At 48.0% G+C, this 19,566-nt stretch overlaps 1 protein-coding gene across 1 annotated transcript in view; it reads right to left on the minus strand.

Moving 5' to 3' along the window:
• ANAPC5 (anaphase promoting complex subunit 5) overlaps positions 1 to 19,566 on the minus strand; it is a 655,776-nt gene that overhangs the window by 534,708 nt on the left and 101,502 nt on the right. The window contains exon 2 of the mRNA XM_069619569.1: positions 16,284 to 16,363. Within this exon, the coding sequence (XP_069475670.1) occupies positions 16,284 to 16,363 (80 nt within the window). The remainder of the gene's footprint in view (positions 1 to 16,283; positions 16,364 to 19,566) is intronic.

Consider the following 19,566-nt stretch of genomic DNA (forward strand, 5'->3'; position numbering starts at 1 on the left):
GCTCTCGGAATGAGGCCATAGGAGTGTGTCTCTTGTAAAAGCAATATAGGAGTGTGTCTCTTGTAAAAGCAATATCTTACAGTTGTGTCTGTTAGCATATGCAACAATCTTGCGGGCCTTAGTGTGGTTGCTCAGCCCCTGAATGTTCCAGGACATTATGACTGTAGCCATGTCAGAGGTAGGTATCTACAGACACAGTACCCATAAATCAGTGAACATCCCAGCTCCCGTGATGGTATGAGCTCTCAGTGTTGGAACAGCAAGTGGGCGTGGGGCCCTTCAGCATGCGCGCCGCAAAACCTTGTGTGCCTTTTTGTAAAACAACCCCTTTCCCACCCCCCACCCTCACCACTAACCGTGGATCAGCAGTGTAAAGATCACCCACCCCTAACAACGCACGGTTGGACCGTCCCCAACCTGGCCCAATTTTCCCCCGAGGCCCAACTGGGGCCTACACAAACCAAAAAAATGAGAAAAAACAGTGCGATCGCAATGGGGTGCGCCGTTGCCGTGCACCAGCACGCTTGGAGCCAAATGGCTCAGTTGCAAAACGAGCAGAGGTGGCGGACTCGCGGCAGGCCCCACCCGCTAAGCGGGTAATCGGGGACCGCACACGAGCCCCCATGGTTCCGAAATAGACCAAAACAGTTTCGACAGTCAAATATCGTACATCTCCGCATCTCAAATGTGGGGAAAAGAGTATATAACTGAGAGATTAAGGACCTGAACGATAGGAGAACAGAAATTGAGGTAGGACAACAGAACAGTGTGAGACCAGCTCTGTGAAGTGCATTCTAAGGATGTGTGCACAAGCGCTGCAGCACGCAAGGACTGCAGGGGTAGAGCGTCACAGTAAACAGAGCAGCCTTACCAGTACCACAGTGCAGATTGAGTAAACAAGTTCAATAAGTGTCCACAGTCCGCGCCAATCACAGTTAAGTAGCGTCCACTCAGCCTTCTCCAGAGCCCTGAAGCGGTATTTGCATCTCGATGAATTTCACTGCCTCGCCCGGGACTGTGAAAAAGTACAATTTGCCATTATGAGTGAGCTTGAGACGAGCCGGGAATAAGATGGCGTACGGTACATTGCGTTCCCTGAGCATTTTCTTGATGCCAAGAAATTGGCGTCTCTCCTGCTATACCGCCACAGAAAAGTCTGGGAAGATCCTGATGACATGAGACTCCAGTCGTAGCTCCCCTTTCTCCCGCGACTGGCGAAGAATGAGGTCCCTGTCACGATAATTAAGAATCTTGGCTAGAATGGGTCTGGGGATGTCGCCAGATCGGGGTCGCGGGGCAAGGGCCCGGTGAGCCCGCTCCACCGTGAAGTAAGGTGAAAGGTCTGGATCCCCCAGCAAGTCCTTGAGTAGTTGTTCGACTGCATCTTCCATGCGCCCCTTCAGGGCTGTTTCAGGGACCCCAATGATGCGAAGATTGTTTCTGCGGGAGCGGGACTCCAAGTCATCGCCTTTGGTTTAACACTCTTCATGTCGCGCGATAAGGTGGCTACTGTGTCCTGAAGTACGTGTATCACATCTTCATTAGTCGAGATTCGGCCTTCGGCCTCAGTGATTCTCGATCCAGCCTGGTCTACCCGGGTCTTGAGCGAAGTGACATTCATGTTGATATTGTCAAGCTTCTCATGAAAGGAGGCAAAGTTCTTAGCCATCGATTCCATCATGGCAGTGAGGTCTGGCGCAGCCACCCCCGGATTAGGGTCGTTGTCATGTTCTTCCTGCAGAGGCGACGTGTGGCCCACCTCCGGTCGAGGGACCGTTTTAGCGAATTTGTCCATAGCACCCCCTTTAGCAGCTCCTTTGGAGCGACTCGACATGGCCGGAACCAGAGGGCACAACAAAGCTCGGTCAATGAAGCCAGTGAGTCGGGTATGGAAGAGATCCCGTGAGGGCACAATAGCAGTCCCTGCCGGCTCGCGCCAGGCAGCCCAGTCCAGGCCCCCTGCGGTCGCAGATGGGGCGCCGGCACGCCTCGGTCGTCAGCGGCCTAGGCCCCTAGCGGAAAGGACCGTCCGGCGGGACTGGGGCAGGAGCGAGCCAGCCCACGAGTGTAGTGTGTGCCCCAGGTGTCAGAGCAGCCAGCAGCGAGTACAATGAGGGCCACCCGGTCAAGTCGCAATGAGAGCAGGGCCCAGTGTAGGCCCAATGGCAGTGAGGCACGGCAGGACAAGGATCTCCAGTTCCGAGAGTCCGATTTCTCCCAGAAATCGACGTGCGGATGGGGCGCGATGGCCACAGTGCAGGGATCGTAGCAGATACACAGGATCGAAGGCAGAACCGCAGATGTCAGCGGATAAGAGGCGGCTGGGCACGGAGCTCTCATGCTAGGCAGCCATCTTGCAGGCTGCTCAACAGCGCCCCACGAAAAAGCTTTTCTACTCGAGGGTTAACAGCTCTTCTAAGAGATGGGGACAACAATGAGGGTGCGAGGCCCTTCTTGATAGAGTTAAGCAATGGTATCGCCAGACTTGTGGGGGTTTTCTCTTTTAAGATGTCTTCCACAAAGTCTGTGTCCTGTACTGCCTCTTGTGTGACGATTTGAAAATGGTCTGCAGCCCTCTTTACGATTGAATTGAAGGCCATTTGGTTGTCAATGGCTGAGGCTTGCCTTTGTGGAGGTGAGGAGGGAGGGTCTAGTCAAAGGGTGTCTGGATCTGGAGTTGTAGTGGGGGGGGAAGGCCAAGGTGCTTCCTCTGTCAGCTGTTCCTGACCCCAGTCTGGGCACTGGCCTGGTGTCTCCTCAAAAGGATTCTCTTCCTGACCATAGGGGTCCTCAGAGCTCTTCAGGTTCTGAGAATTCTAAAACCTCTTCCTGGGGAAATGTATTTGATAGTTTTTGAACTTTTGAAAGAGTATGGCAGGAATCCTCCTCCCTAGGTCTTTTTGGGGTAATACATTTCTCAGAGAAGTCAACAAACTTTGAAAGTTTGTCCATATAAGCTTCAAACCTAACTCTAGTCCATAAATATGAATCAGAGGGGTCTTTGGGGGTTGAGGGGGGGGTCTTGGCAAAGGGCTCTACTGGAGGACAGGGGTCCTTAGGAGGTTGAGATTTATCAGCCATAGCCTTAGATAAGAGGTACCTTAGAGAGAGGTAGTAACCCTTCCGAATACTACTCTTGACGTTTGGATGTGTCTTTAGATTTAATAGCCACCAAAGCAATGGCCGTGAGACTCTCGCGTAGTTCTGGCGGATCGGGTAGTGTTTTCGATGTGCCTGTAGGCTTTGTCAAGATTTGCGGCGCCTCTAAAACCTTTGAGGCTGACGCGCTCTTATGAGACGCGGCAGCGCTCTTGTGTTTGGTAGAGACTCCCTTATGGGTATGTCCAGACGCATGCCGTGATGACGGTTGTGGGGAGGGCAGCCGATCAGGAGTATCGGTGGGCGTTGTCAAAACTTTCGATGGGCCAGTTGGCGTCTATAGCTTCCTCGACTTATCCGCAGAGGGAGCTTGTGGGGTTGTGTGCTTTATCATTTGTCGTGCGGGTGTGCCCCTGTCGCCGGGATGTCGTCTCCCCACAGCAGCACCGGTAGCCTGCCTGTCGGGGACGGGCGCTTCGGAACTTGATGTTCCGCAGATAGGTCAATGGCCTCCACATCGGAGCCATGGCGGTCGCTTGAATCCTTGTCAGTGGAGGCGCCTGCGGGGGAACCACTCTCGGCATGGATGGCGTAGGCCGCCCACTGCTTCGTCCGCCGATCTTTTAGCGTCTTTGGACGTAAAGGTTGTGATCACGAGGCAGACTGTTGTTACACCTTCGGTGAGTGTCCTTTCACAGGTATTTGCTGTAGCAGGACATGCAAAACCTAAAAGGCACCCTCTCAATAGCTGAGGTAAAGCGCGACAGCCAGACCAGAAGAGAAAAGAGGGGGGGGAAAGGAAATGCTTTCTAGAAAAAAATCAAACCCCGGAACCCCACTCTCCCTACTGTATAGGCCTCGCCAGAGAGTCGAGGCAACGCAGTCGGTGGCGTCAACCAAAGCAGCAGTCGCCGAAATCTGTAGTCATCTTCGGCATAGGTCCAGAAGTAGTCGTCGATGATGAAAGAACAAAGACTAAACGACCGACGGTCGTGGATAATGAAGTTATAACTTTGCAATGTACGAGCTCCGCATAGGGCGACCAGCTAGCTGGGTGTAAAAAAACAATCTGAGAGACCTCGACGCGTGTGGGATTTTGGGTACACGGCACGTCACGTCACGTTAGGGATAGCGTTGCAAGCACACCCATGCCAACGTCCCCCTTTCGATCCTTGAAAGACAAAATGCAATACTCCGCGATTACCACTAGATGTTGGACAATATGCACAGCATGTGATTTTAAGCAGATTCACAGGCATCAGAAAGAAAGTTATCTTAAGGCGGGCACAATTAGCCCCCATATTCAAAAGCATGAATGCTGTTCAGAACCCTCAGCATTGGTTAAATATAGAGCAGTCTAAGATCCAGGTCTCTCTACATGACTGGTGTTGGAGATCACCTTTCGCTCCTAAGGAGACTGATATCCTCCCATCGACTGGAATATTGGGACAAAGTGGCCCGTAAGTATCGAGGAACTAAATTCCCCTGTACCCCTTAATCATGTTTGGAACACCCCAGAATTTCCGGCAGGCTGTCCGCCGACTCGGGTTCAACAGGTGGGCTGAATGAGGTTTGGAGCGCTTGGGTCCGATTTCTTAGGTCAGAAGAGCCCCTGACCTTTGACAAATGTAAACAGCTCTTCTTGGTCCGGGACATTGATAAGTACACCTATCTTCAACTGAGTCACTTGATCTCCAGCGCTAGGGTCTCCCAGGGTGCCAAAGGGATACTACGCTATTTGAAGACTTGTTCATAGGGACCCCCCCTCATACAGCTTCCACATTGTATCATATCCTTAATGCCTACTGCTTTAAACCCCCACATGCTTACATGTTGAGCTGGGGGGAGGAGATGAATAATCCTATTGTCAATCTCTCGTGGTATAATGTGTAGAAGCAGGGCCACTAAATCCTCCAGGTGTGTGCTCCTGAAAGAAAAGTTATAAATTATTATTTGGCTGGTATCTAACCCCCTCACAACTTCACAAAATGAATACTGCAGTTTCCAATTGCTGTTGGCGCTGTACGCAGGCTCCTGGGTCATATATGGTGGTCCTGTACAATAATTCAGGTATACTGGAAGGAGGTTTTGGCCCAAATTTAAAAGGATCACCCGTGTGGAGCTTCCCCTACAAACCTTGGTGCTGCTTTTAGGAGACGTGGATAGCGGGGGGCACTACAGACTGTCCACTGCAATGTCCTGATTACTTACACACTTCTTAGCCGCTGCTAGAATCGTGGTAGCGCGTAATTGGAAGACGCCTGAAGCCCCAGGCTTCGAGAATGGTGGGCTAAATTGTGGTATATTGTAGCCATGTGTAAAATTGAAGCCGCCCAAAAAGGGGATATGCCTACTTTTCTTGCGAAATGGGCACCCTTCCTTCAATTTGCTACTGAAAATGACAATCCTGGTCTCCATCATAAACCTCACAATATGACGTCCTTCACAGAACTCCGATACTTGTGTTGTATAAACTTTATGCCTGCTGGATAGAAATGCTTACTGGACTATTCTATGCCCTATGCCCAGTGATTTATGACAATATGGTTTATTGGCATTTTGTAAACAACATTTTTGTTTGGTCTTCCTCCCCTCCTTTTTTTTTGTTGGTTTGTTTTGTTTGTATATGCCTTTTCGATGTTAGTTATACATAGCTTCTTGTTGAAGCCTTTTCGATGTTATGGAATTGTTAGCTCTACTGCATTGTTGATGCTTTATATATGCTTAATAAAATCTGAATTACAAAAAAAAAGAAGAAGAAACTTTCCCGAGAGACACCTTCTTTTGGTTACGTTTTCCCAGATCACTACCTCACCAAGGAGAAGACCCACTTTGTGTCACAGATGGCCTAGAAAAGACTGCATTTTAGGGGCGATTCAAGCGTTCATCAGATGGCCATCGATCTCTCGCTCTACTTGCCACAAACCTCCTCCCGATTCCAGGTACGAGGTTCCTCCACTCCTTCTATGCCACTTCTCCTGCCCTCTCCTGCCTTCAGGGGACCTCCCGGATGCTGGGGCTCTCCACTTGCCTCATGGGTGCTGCCAAAGAACTGCTGGGGTAAGCGTGGTGCATTTACAACTAGCGCACCTGGCGCGGCATTTTTTTGCAGAAATGCATCTAAAATCGATATTTGCATCGCGCCTGCCGAGGATGGACTCTGAGGAGCAGCGCTTCTCATCTTTACTGCTATTCAAGACTTTAATTCTACTTTATGCTACCCTGCCTCACTGCGTTTGCTACCTCCAACATGGCTGCTTGTTTGTGTCACCAAACAACTGCAGTCTTGTGGGTTGGCCCTGCTCCCCCTCCCATTGGTTGCACTTGGATTTGATAAGCCAATGATGGCAACCGGGAGGCGGGAGCCGGCCATCCACCTAAGGCCCACAACAAAGGCCCTGTCTACCCCTGTCCACCATGGTACGCCCCAGATCCACATGTGCAAATGCCCCCCACCCCCTCCCCTTGGTCGCCAGTGTGAGTGAATGTCCCCACCCCCTCCCCTTGGTCGCAGTGTGAATAATGCCCCCCACTACTTCCCCCTGGTCGCCAATGTGGGTTAAGGCCCCCCACCGCCCCTTGGTCGCCAGTGTGAGTAATGCCCCCTCCCCCTCCACTTGGTCGCAGTATGAGTGAATGCCCCCCACCCCCTCCCCTGGTCGCAGTATGAGTGAATACCCCCACCCCCCGGTCACAGTGTGAGTGATTGCCCCCCACACTCCCTGCTGCCCCATATGTCTCAACTCTCCCCACTCCCTCTGCTGCCCCTTGTATGTCTTACCCCCACACCCCTCCTCTCCCCCTGCTTGTCCCCACTCTTCCTCCCCCCGCCTGCTCCCGTTTGTCTCCACCCCACTTGACCTACCCCCTAGTCGTTCCTTCCACCCCTCTCTTCCCACCCCAGTAAGTGTATGTAGTTGGCCGCCATGCAACCCTCAGGTACCACCTAATGTATGCATACTATTCTTGACCTTGCAACTGTTTTCTAGCTGCTGCCATGCAACATGTGGCTGGCACCATACTGTTGCCCACCGAAGCTGACCTCGCAACTTTATGTAGCTGCCGCCGTGTAAGATGTGGCTGGCACCATATATTTGCCCACTAATCTATGTAATCACTGTTATGCTCTTACTGTAATTGTCTGAAGCAACGTCTATGTATGTATGCCATCTAATGGCACTTATGCAACCAAGCAAGCCTTCTTAACAGCGCCACAATGCCCGAGGGCAGTGGGCGCTTTGCAAATTCAAATAAATAAATAAAAATAAGGACCAGTAACCCCTGGTTTGTTCATGCCCAGACCCAAGTTGTACCTTGAATAAAAATGTCTGTAAACCGAGGAATCACCTTTAGACTAGCGGGCTAGTGTCTTTATTCTTAGACATCCAGACCAACGGTGCGTGGTCCATAACCAATTTCAACTGCCTTCTGGTTAGAGATTAGAGGCTGCATAGGGCCCACTTGATGGCAATGCCAACACGTTCAACTATCAGATGAAGTTCATTTTGTGGTGCTATAACTTTCAACTTGATGTGGTCTGTATAAATGATGGGCTTCTCTTTTCCATCATCAATCTGCAACATACTGCCCCTAATCCGACAGTACAGACGTTAGTTTGCAGGATGAGCTTCTTTGAAAAATGTATGATTAGAACAGGACTATTGTATAAAGCATCCTTCAGGTGATGAAAGGCCCTTTGGCCTGGTCTGTTACAGCTAAGGACGTTAGGGAGATTCTTTTTGTTTTTTAACTTAGTTAAGGGGCTAGCGGCTTTCTCTGAAAACCGGGGTATTAACCGCTGATAATAACCCATCAGACCTAAGAACGGTCGAACATCTCTTCTCAACTTCAAAACGGTCCGAACCATGGCATGAGATGGGGTGGAATGGTTGTCTCTTTATTGGCATAAAAGTCACACCCGGCTACTCTCAAGACACAGGTAGGTAGACATGCCATGCCGTTTAATCTCAACACACTGGGTAAACACTCAAGTTGCAAGCTACTAGCCATCGATAAAAAGAAACTCGCCACCTCCATTTTATACATACACGCAGCACACAATTTCTTACTCGCCAAGAGTCAAATATCACTAGCCAATGGCTAGTGGCAACTGCTAATTTTGCACCCTGCTCAACATCTTGGAGTCGTGGGCCACCTCTGTATCCTAACTGCCTCCGATTTCTGATACCACGTATGACAGATGGCCCAGAAAAACCCCAGTCCCAAGGACGATTCAAGGGTTTTTATTAACTTTTATTGTGCAGCCCATGATCATCCCTCTCCTTCGTCTTCCCATGAACCTCTTACCAAAACCAGGCGTCTAACTCCTGGTTAGTTCTACTGATTGTGGACACCCTACTGTCTAATAGCTGTCTCATACCAATGGTGTTCACCCTAAAAGGAGCCTTGCCAACCCGCTCTGGGACTTCATAACTATCTCTACTCTCACCGCAGATTAGTGTTCAGATGGGAAAATAGGATTCTGTACCTTGCAATTGTGCAGTAAGATTCACCAAGTTCCAATCACGTCCACCTTTACCTCTCCCCTCTACTCTACTTCCAACTCCCTGGTCTTCTGCTCACCCACTACCTGTCCCTCCCATGTTTCACTCCTCCCTCCACCCATCAATGGTAACTTTCTTACTCCACCCAACGCTGCTACTGTTACTAGTACTACTACTACTACCTCCTCCCGCCCTACTCGTCCTCCCACACTACTACTACTCTTCATCCTCCAACACTAGTACTACTCCTCCCACACTACTTCTCCCCCAGACTACTACTCAGTCACCAGTCACTTTCCCCCAGTACCATCTTCTCACATTTATACCATACACAGTCTTTTCTACACACATCGCACAACAGAACACCATTGTCAATCCTAATCAAATAACTCACCTGCTCCACAACACTTCGCTCCCTGCTTCCACCTGCTGATCTCTTGGTTGCCGTCCACCTGCTCCTCTGAAATCCCCAGATACACCCACACTTTCTGTTTCCTGCCCCTTTCTCATATATCACTACTCTGATGAGGATTGGTCAGCTGTCCCTAACCAATCTCCTTGCTGCCTTCCACGGCATACATCTGTGAAGAAATGCTTAAAAGTGGGACCAAGCCCCATTCACTTTAAGCACAGGGGCTTACCACCCAGGAAATCTGGTGGTAAAGGAAAACCAATGTCCAAGTTCATTCTCAGGATTGCCCTGGTGGCGACCACTAAGGTAGGTACAGGGAACTTCCCCTCGAAAGTCCATGGTGGTCTCGGGCATGGGTTGTCATTGCGGGAATGGGTTGTCATTGCAGGAATACCGGCGGGGTTTGCCAGTCCCATTCGTTGCATGGCCACTCAATACTGTGACGCAGCTGCTCTGTGCTGCAGTGTGACTGGGGTTAGCGTCTCTCCCTCACCAGCTGCTTCACTGCAGCGATCGGCACACTGCAGCGCTGGAGGTACGCTCAGATAGATCACTGCTTTTGTTTCTTCCAGCTATTCTCCTTGGTCTCTTCCCCCTCTTGTTTACCAGCACCTGAAATGGCAAATGAGCACTGGCAAGCATAGGCACTAAAAGGCAAGGCTAGACACATGGTTCCATTTGGATACAGACTGACCCACGGTGTGGGGGAGAGGGAGCGGAGGCTGTAATTGGGGCCCTTCCTGCTGCCAACATCTACCTCAGGTGTAGGACTGGCCCTGGCATTAACCATGGTAGACCTCCCACCCCAGCTGGCAGGGGTTCTTGCTCCCCCTTTGACAAGACCAAGTTATTGGCCTTTTCACAGCTGACATTTTTACTTTAATTCCGAACCAACTTGTTTATTTTGGCCAATCCTGTAAACATATACTAATAAAAGCCTGGTCTGGCCGATTTGTCCTTCAATGCCTACCATGTGACAGTGCAGAACTGGTATGGCTAGAAGCTATTGTTCAAAAATACCAGTGTTCGCATCTGGGTTGGAGCCAGGAATGCCCCACAACATGGATTAGTGATGCATTGCACAGTTCCTCACAAGATATATTTCTGATCTCCTAAAATTGTTGTCGAGTTTGTTGTCCCATACAATCTTTTATTAAAGAATGTGGTTGTTTTTGCCCTCACAAGAGACTTCACTTCTGTGCCATCAGATTCTGTGAGGGTCCTCTGCGCAGGTGGCCAGGGAAAAGCCATTGCTCTTTGATCCTGACCCTGGAGGTGGACAAGCGAGGGAGGATCACCTGGGTGGAGGGTCTTTGGGGACTGCGAGTGGGATTCCCTTGGAAGAGACGTGGTATCCCCTTTTCCTACTGATGACCAACCCAACCCTTCCCCCAACTTCATGGGTTATTACAAGTCAACTCCCCTGGCTTCCACATATAGAACCACTAACAGTACTGGGATTAAGAAGAGCCAACCAGGAGTAATGAAGACTAGGTAACTCTACCACTCTGGTACTGGGACGAGGAGAAGGAGGCCTGCCGAGAGCTGTAGAGGTCAGGCATGTCCCCTTAATGATGGTCAGGCAGGGCTAATTACACATTTGCACCTGCAGCCTGTTAAAGGGTTACAGGTGCATAAAAGGCCCAATCAAATGAGGTCAAGGGGAGAGGCAGTGGCAGTGATGGTGGAGCAGCAGCAGAGCGGGCAAGAGAAGCAATGAGGAGCTGTAGGTGTGCAGCATGCAGTGAGCTGCAGTGTGCAGCATGCCAACGGTTCAGAGGAGTGCAGCCAGGGAGCTGGGGCTCTGTGCAACTGAAAGAATGCTGGGAGACTGCCCCTTTTTCTAGTGTTCGCAGTGCTCTTTCTCCTGGGGTCTAAAGCCAACCCAGCAATGCCCGACAGGCAGGAGGTGGAGCCCTAAGGTGGAGAACGGAAGGCAGAGAGATCTGCTCTGCGGGAGCTCCGAAAGAAGCAACCTGTGAGTTTCTATGACAGGAAACACAGTATGCAAGTGTTTGAATTTACGCTGAGGATTATGTCCTTCCTCTCAGATATCTTTTTCTCTACCTGTGGTGTCTCCCAGGGATCTAACCTCTCTCCCTGGCTGTTCAACCAATACCTGGCACTCCTTTCCCACTGCATTGCCGCTCTCTGCCCCAACTTTCAGCGCTATGCGGATGATACCCAGCTCATTTTCAGGCTACCTTCGGCCTCCTTCTCTCCTTCCCTCATCTCTGACTGTCAGTCTGCCATCCAGGAGTGGTGTGCCGCCAATGACCTCTGCCTTAATGCCAGTGAGACAGATTCTACTCATCGGCACACACACTCCCTCCTTCCCTGCAGCTCTCTGGCTGGCCTCTCTTGTCCTCTTCCTGCTCTCATCTGCAAGGCTAAAAACCTCGGGTCATCTTCGACTCCACACTCTCCGTCTCTCGTCACATCTCTGACGTCTCCAAGAAGTCACACTACCAGATGCACCTCCTCAGAGGTATTCTGCCTTTCCTCTCCTTCCCTCAGAAGCTCACTGTCGCTAGAGCCCTGGTTCTCTCTAGGCTGGACTATTGTAAGAGCCTCCATCTAAATCTGCCAGCCTCTACTCTCCGCCCTGCCAGAACAGGACTGCAAGACTTGTCCTTGGCCTCAAGCCCAGGGATCATAGCTCTCCAGGACTGAAATCTCTGCACTGGCTCCCAGTAGCTGTGAGCATTAAGTTCAAAACCCTCTGCATTGTCCACAAGGCCTTCTAGGCCGCAATACCTTCAACTCTCTCTTCCTAAATATCTTCCTTCTCGAGCTCTTCGCGCATCCGCTTCCAACTCCCTCAGGATCAGTCGCTTCTCCAAGCAACTAGTTGGTGGTAGATCTCCCTCTTCGGCAGGGGCCTCCCTCTGGAAAAGCCTTCCTGCCTCCCCTGCTGAATTCCTGGCAGAAACTGCACTGGTTATCTGGCCACCCTTTCTGTTCTCGGGCCCAGGCCCACCTGCACTGCCTCCCTGGCAACCCCTGCACCTGGGGACTGTTTTCTGTATCCCTACAGTCCCCCTACCAGAACTTACCTTACACTTGCCACCAGCTGGCCATTTTTATTTTATCTTATTTATTCTACTATCCCATGTACTGCACTTTCCCCTCTCCCTTCCCCCACGCATTTTTCACTTTCCCCCTCCCCATGCACTTGCGCGATCTGAATGACACTTGGCCTAGTAGGATCGTTATCTGTCTTCCCTTTGTTCCCCCTCCCTTGCCTCGTCACGCCTTGAAACACTTGTGTATAGGCGCGTTATAAATGCCATATCATATCATTGTATTGGAGTGGTTGTGTGTATGATAAAACACGTTTTCGAAGGTCTCCAATATGAGTCCTCATTAACTATTGAACAATTGAGAATACTTTGTAGCAGAGTGGTCGCGTGTACATGAAGGCACGTTTTCGAAAGTCTGAGTGCTGGGCACGTCACAAAGGCAATTTACAAAGACTTATAACAAAATGAATTGAATGAAACCTGATACAATTTTTGCGAAAGTCCATAAGCGCTGGTAACGTTAATAAAGGCATGCTATAAAGATAAATAACAACAAGGTGAATTGCATGAAGGTCTTTCATACTTATTGAATTTCAAACCAAATGAAAAGCTTACCAAGCATACTTATTGAATATCGAACTGAAAGAAAACTGTTGGCTATGAAGATTATAAAAGAATGGAGCTTTAAAAATCAAATAAACCCATCATGTGCCAAGCTCAATGAAATTTGAAATGCAAGCAAAATTCATACATGTTGAATCTACAAATCAATAAAGCTTTGAACCAAAGAAACCCATACTTATTAAACCTTAAAGTAAACAGAACGTCAGCAATACAAATGAACTCAAATATTTAACTTCAAGTGAACTCAATAAATATTGAACTCCAAAGTGAATGGAACTTTGGAGATTAACTTTTACAAGTGAATGAACTTATACTTTCAGTCAAGACACTTTTGTACAAAGACCAAATAATATACAGAAGGTGCAAGTGTGGTGCAGAACCTTAAGAAAGCTGGAAAATATCCTTATAAACACTGAAAGTGAATCTTGGGGAAGGGAAGCCTGAGGTTTGAACTACTTGTTGACTTGAGGACGGAGTCTCAAGACATTTTGTGTTTAGAACTGTGTTTTGCCACTTGGGGAAGAGAACCTAAAGTGTTAGTTAACTCTATATCACTCTGAATTTAAGGCAATACTGAGACTTTTGTTGGAACCGCTTTATACTTGAGGAAGGGAGCTGAAAGAAAGCTGTGAGCTGGACGGAGCTCTGAACTTTGTGTTCAACAATGTTCTGTTGATTGCTGTCATCCCTACACCTTGTATTGATTAGTTGTGAGGGCAAATATAGGTTTTGGACACAGACCGATTCCTAAATTGAACTCTTGGTCTTTGACTTTCCTTATTTTTGGTTTAGTACGGAAAATCCACTATAGTATAGAGAAAGATGAGCGTTTTTCCAACCTGACTTATTGTTAATTCAGAATTTGTTGTCTGTGTCTTACTCCAAGATACCTTCACAATTGCCAACAATTATTTTGGGCTCTGGGAATCACCAGGGGGACTTGGACAAGGCAGGTTTTGACCATTTCGTTTAAATGAATAGATTGTCATGCACTGGCTTTTCCCACAGGGTTTCACCAATAGAAACCATAGGCTCCAAACGTTATCAGCAGGATCCCTGCCTTCCAACAAGAAAGATAATTTTCCATCAACACTCCAATCAAAGTTTATAAACTAAGTTCATGTAGAAAAATGTACACACCAATACTTAGCCCAATGGATATCTCCCTGGTTCTCCTTTTTCTCAAGTCATTATCTAATCATAAAAAACAATTGGAGGCATTGTGACATGGTCAGGGCACAACTCCATCGGCGGAATAGGGACCCCCACCCCCTCTCAGCTTGAACAGGAGACTGCCAGAGTCTTTACTCTGGGGTGTGGGAGTTGCCTGCCCACCCAGTTTGTGCCATGCTGTATACACAATGTACCACTATTTGTCCCACAATGCTTGATGTACCCCATTCTGGCATTCCTGTATTTTTTAGGCCATCTGTGACTGCATTTTTCCAGTATTTTTTAGGCCATCTGTGACTGCATATAAAGCGTACACATTTAATCTATGAAGGTGTACAGATTTATTTCAATTTGATACGCATCAACGATCTAATTTAGGCCAGCGAAACTTTAGATAGGACACTTGTTTATGTTTTGATGGCTCTGAAACAAATTACTTATTCCACACACAGAGCCAAAGCGCTTTTTACGCACATACATTTTCCAGACATCCACACGATAATACTGCATGAATGTGTGCATGTGGAAAAATATTCAGAATCAATTATCAATGATGGGGCCTTTGTTTGCACTTCGCCGAAAAAGCATCTAGCCACATGGGGATGTCTAGTTAGCCATAAAAGCAGCCACAGCCCTCTATCGCCTTTTAATGAAAGGAAGCTCATAATCTCATACATTTTTCCTGCTGACACAATTAACAGGCTGGTCCTTTGGAGACAATGCTCAGTTTGAAAAGCATAGGTTTGGAAAATACTTTATGGTATACACACATTTCGTGTACACTGCACTGGGAATCCAGGGCCAACCTGGTTATATGTACATAACTGTTTGGCTAACTACACTTCTAAGGCACAATCTTGCGGAAACTAACCCCATCAATGCACCAGACTGCCAAACAACCACATTTTGATACTGCAGGAAGGGACCAAAAGACCTTCCAGAGAAAATAATACTTTTTAGGCTTTTCTGGAAGGAGAGGAGATTGGCATCAATAACAAGACAGTATGAAGAGTATTCCATAATCATAGGTTTTAGACCCAGAATCATCTGGAATGGCTACATAGCCCATTTATAAGGTTGGTACATTATCAAACCTTGAACCCAGGAATGTAGGGCTCAACAAGGGGAGAGGAACAAGATTGCTTTACACTTGAGGTAGGTCCACTATCCATGTATGCACATAAATCAAACTGCCCTGTATGAGCTGAGGATGAAGTGCATCACGTATCTTAAATGGTGAAAATGAACGAAGGCAGCCTTCACTGTCTTTTTGCAATTGATCGATCATCATCATCCCAGAGTAGCACACCAAAGGAAAGGCTCACAGGAAGCCAATATCTTTCATTTTGCTATAAAGGTGGTAGAGAGGTGGTGTGCTTAAGGAGAGCATAGCTTAAAGCTTTGTCTTCACCTGAAAGTTTTCTGGTTGAAAAACCAACCCAGAAAAAAAAATGGGGCAAGGCTGCTGCTATTTTAAGAGCATACTAAAGTCAGGGCACAAACAGTTATGAGATTAAGAAGAAAATAAAGTGAACACATTTTAAAGTCGAGATGGAGCTTCAGTAAAAACAAAAATAAACCCGATGGGGCTCATTACGAGTATGGCGGTGTGGGAAAGAAGTTACGGTAACAGAATTACTGCCACTTTTCCTGCTATGCCATACTAAGAGTATGGCCCTGGAGTGGGGGAATTAGCTCCAGCATCATGCTGAAGGTAAATCCTCCCACTTTCTGCTGAAAAATCCCCAATGGAGTCCAATGGATGCCAAATTGGGGACCAACACTGGCACCACCACTTGTGATCAGGCAGTACATCCGCCGGACCAAGTAACAGTAATTCCATTCAGCGGTATTCCAGTGGATTTACTGCCAGAACACCACCCCACTCGTAATGAGGCCCTATGTGATAAAACTAGGCTGGAGCAAAGCTGCAATGGAAAGCTGGGCACTGTAGCAGAAGACAGAGAGAAGCTGATAAAGGGACAAAAAAATAAAAAAACTGGGCTCAGACAAATTAAGGAAGGAGCCAGAGGCATTAAAAGCAGAATCAGAAAAACACACAATCAGCAGCCAAGTCATGACACCACAGGGTTAACACATTTAAGAGAACCAGAAGCATCCTCATGGTTTGGTCCATTTCACAAACCACCAGAAAAGATTATTTTTGGCTTCAGTGTGGGAGGTTTAGGAAGGTGCCAATGAAGACACTTTAGCCTGCCTGCACAAAGAGATGCCCGCCACTTTCTATTCAGTTCTTGTTAGAAATCCTGATAACTTATACTTTGGGGTACACCATGGCATCTTTAGTTCCAATCCCAGTTTTCTGGTTCTGTCTAAACAATGCTTTTAAGCCACACCGGTTTCATAATAGGATACAATGAAAGTTTAAATTCCAATAACAAAGAAAAATCTACATAAATAATAAAACATACTGATCAAAGTCTCTACCTTATTTGTACAGATTCTGCTATTCTGGGGCAACACTCTTCTACAGACTTCAGCAACCGCGATAGTGCCATATCAGGACCCTAGACAAAATATACAGAGAAAATGCTTACGTTAGGCCTAGGTATTGTGGTACTTTATTGCTAGAAGCAACCGCTATTTAAAAAAATGGCAGCAAACAGGTAACAAGGAATTGTATTAACCTATACAATTGCACATTATCTCTTTAGTGTGGGGAGATACCAAACAGGTTTCTCAGATCACAGGCCAACTCCTCTGGTAAGCACACCCCTTCTGGGCTAGCTGTACCCTGCTCTGATGGCACCACCAATCCATGCTCTTCCCTCAGGACCTCGATCAGAGCCAGCTGAGCGCACTCCACTCCTGCCATCCACCTGGGCCCCAATTTCATAATCCTCCACTTGGCTAGCACCACTCTGGGATTCCCCTCTCCATCTTTCTGTAGGTCAGCCATGAAAATGGAAAAGGGGCTGGCTTTGTGGCTCCCCCCCCACCCCCACACCCTCCTCTCTCGCAGCCATTTTTTTACTGGGCTCGTTTTGCTTTGATGCAAAAACGTGAGGCTTTATAGAAGGTTTTGTTTTAAACCATGTATGCTCTAGAAGGTGCAGGTGAACTAAAAGACCTTGGACAAACCGTGCACGGGCAGTACCTTGAGACAGCACAGTCTTCCCCGGAAGACTTAATTATCCAACTTAATCTGTACTTTTACAAATAAAGTTTTCCTGAGTCAATACATTAGGTTTGGACAGTGACGCCGTTTAAACCCCCACACCATACACCATGTAGTAGTACATCAATCTGAATAATTCAATAACAGTAGGATTTTTTTTCAGGCATGTAAACCTAAGCACATAGATTCAGATAAGAACAAAGAATAATGGTGCACAACATTCTACAGCATGTAAGGAGGAAATCAACTAATGATCTACATGTTATTGTTTATATAAAGAACAGTACAGAACAGCACCAGAAAAATGCAAAGGTCGTTTGGGACTTTCATAAATCACAGAATTAACTCTGAATAGAACAGGAAGGCACAACAACTTCGTAAATCTATATTAAATTTAGACAGAAACAGTGGAAAATCAAAAAGCTTTAAAGGCCTGGTGAACCAGGATGAGATTCCCATTAGGATCCCCTGTACACTGTTCTCTCATTTCAAGCTCTTTTCAAGCCACAATCAACTCTGGTCTCGTCTGAAAAATGGAATACAAAGGGCCTCATTACGAGTATGGAGGTAGCCGTGCCGATTTTAGCGGCATGGCTACCCCCATACCGGGTACCGGGTTCTTGGAATGGGGAATTACAGGGCCATACCGACCTTGGAGGGCCCAGTAATTCCCTTTCCCGGGACCCGGACCATCCCCATTCCTATTTGAGCCCCCACAGGGCTCAATGGGAATGGGAAGGATGCTAGCAACAGGCCCGGCCCGTTAATGACGGGCCCGTTGTTAGCATCCTGTTCTGCTAGCAGGTCCCGCTAAGGACGCCTGGTTTTACCAGATGTCCTTAGCGGGACCCGCAAGCAGACCTCATAATGAGGCGGTAGAGGGTTAACAGCGCCGGCAGGTCTACCGGCGCCGTTAACCCTCCACCGCCTGGGTCGTAATGAGGCCCAAAGTCTCCAAGGAAAATTGGTCAGGTTTGCAAATTACATGAAAATGTTTATAGTAAGATTTAACACAGCCAAAACTGAAATAGTGATATCATGTTATTCAAGGTTACAATTTTTGGAATACCTGATGGGACGTATTCCGAATCATAGAAACAGCGTCAGGGATACAAAATCGCTCCCAGGTTAAGAGGAAGTACATACTTGGGCCGTAATCGTGCTGATTTATGCGTGTTCATTATGTGAAGGGTTGTAGGCCGTAACCTATTAACCTTGTCTGCTCAGGCTTCCAATGGTAGTCGTCCGTTTTTATGATATCAGGTAATATTATCCCCATATATATATGGTCGCCATATATAATATCGCCGGGAAAAGGTTGTGGCGATATTATATGGGTGACCATATATATAGGGACAGGGGCAGCAAAAAAAAATGTTTGGGGGTTGCGGGGATGTCCCCCGCATGTTCCATGCAATAATGTCCCCACAAAAAACTGCCATTTTTGGCGATATTTTTGCATGCCGATATTTTTGAGGGGACATTATAACATGGAACCGTTTTTATAGGGTGCAGTTGCACATTCATCTTAACAAATCCAATTAGCAGGTTGTAGGTTTTCAAATAAGATGTATTGTTTACACTGTATATATTCTCATTCAGTAGGTTTTTAATTGTTGATCTCGTCATTCCATTGCAGCAAAGAATTGTATTAATATGGAACGCCTCCAACGAGCTCCCTGGTCGCCCTCTATGGGCGACCAGGGAGTCCCTGTACCTCGCCCTCTTGTGAGGCAAAAAAACATGGTGTCATCTTTGACTCCTCTCTCTCCTCACATCGCGGACCTTGCCAAGAAGGCCTACTATCAGCTGCACCTCCTCCGAGGCATTCTTCCTTTCCTCACCTTCCCCCAGAAACTCAATGTCTTCAGAGCTCTGGTCATCTCTAGGCTGGACTACTGCAACAGCCTCTTCCTCAAGCTTCCTTTATGCTCCCTTTGCCCCTTCAACTAATCCAGTATAGGACTGCAAGACTTAGGAACTGCATCTCTCCAGCCCTAGAATCACTCCACTGGCTCCCGGTTGCTGCTAGGATCATGTTCAAGACCCTCTGCATCATCCTCAAGGCTTTGTGGGGCCTGGGACCCCGCTACATCCAACTCTTTCCCTCTCTAAATACCTCCATGCTAGAGCACTTCGGTCTTCTAGCTCGAACTCTCTGCAGATCAGACACTTCTCTAAGCGGAGAGTGGGGCTAGATCTCTCTCCTCCGCAGGTGCCTGCCTCAGGATTGGTCTCCCTGCCCCTCTCAGGCTTGAGCCGTATCTCCTTAAGTTCCAGAAGATCCTCATGACCCTCCTTTTCTCTTCTCCCATCCCTCATCCCCTGCCCTGCCCTGTTAACGCCCCCCCCCCCCCCCCCCCGTCTGCCACAGTGACTGGCTGCCTGGTTTCCATCCGAGTTCTACAGGCCTCACCTGCCCAGTCCACCCTCGTCCTCGCACTTAGCATGTGGACCCTTCACCCCCCTGCACTCCATGCAATCCCTGGCACTTGCCTACCTGGCCTCCCCTCAGCACTCACCTAGCCCCTGTTGCCCTCTTCCCCCCTCCTCCTCCACCGCCCTTCCACTTGCACTCTCTCCTCTTACCCT

The sequence above is a fragment of the Ambystoma mexicanum genome, chromosome 10 (assembly GCF_040938575.1).
Source record: "Ambystoma mexicanum isolate Mex_15411 chromosome 10, UKY_AmexF1_1, whole genome shotgun sequence".
Taxonomy (NCBI): Eukaryota; Metazoa; Chordata; class Amphibia; order Caudata; family Ambystomatidae; genus Ambystoma; species Ambystoma mexicanum.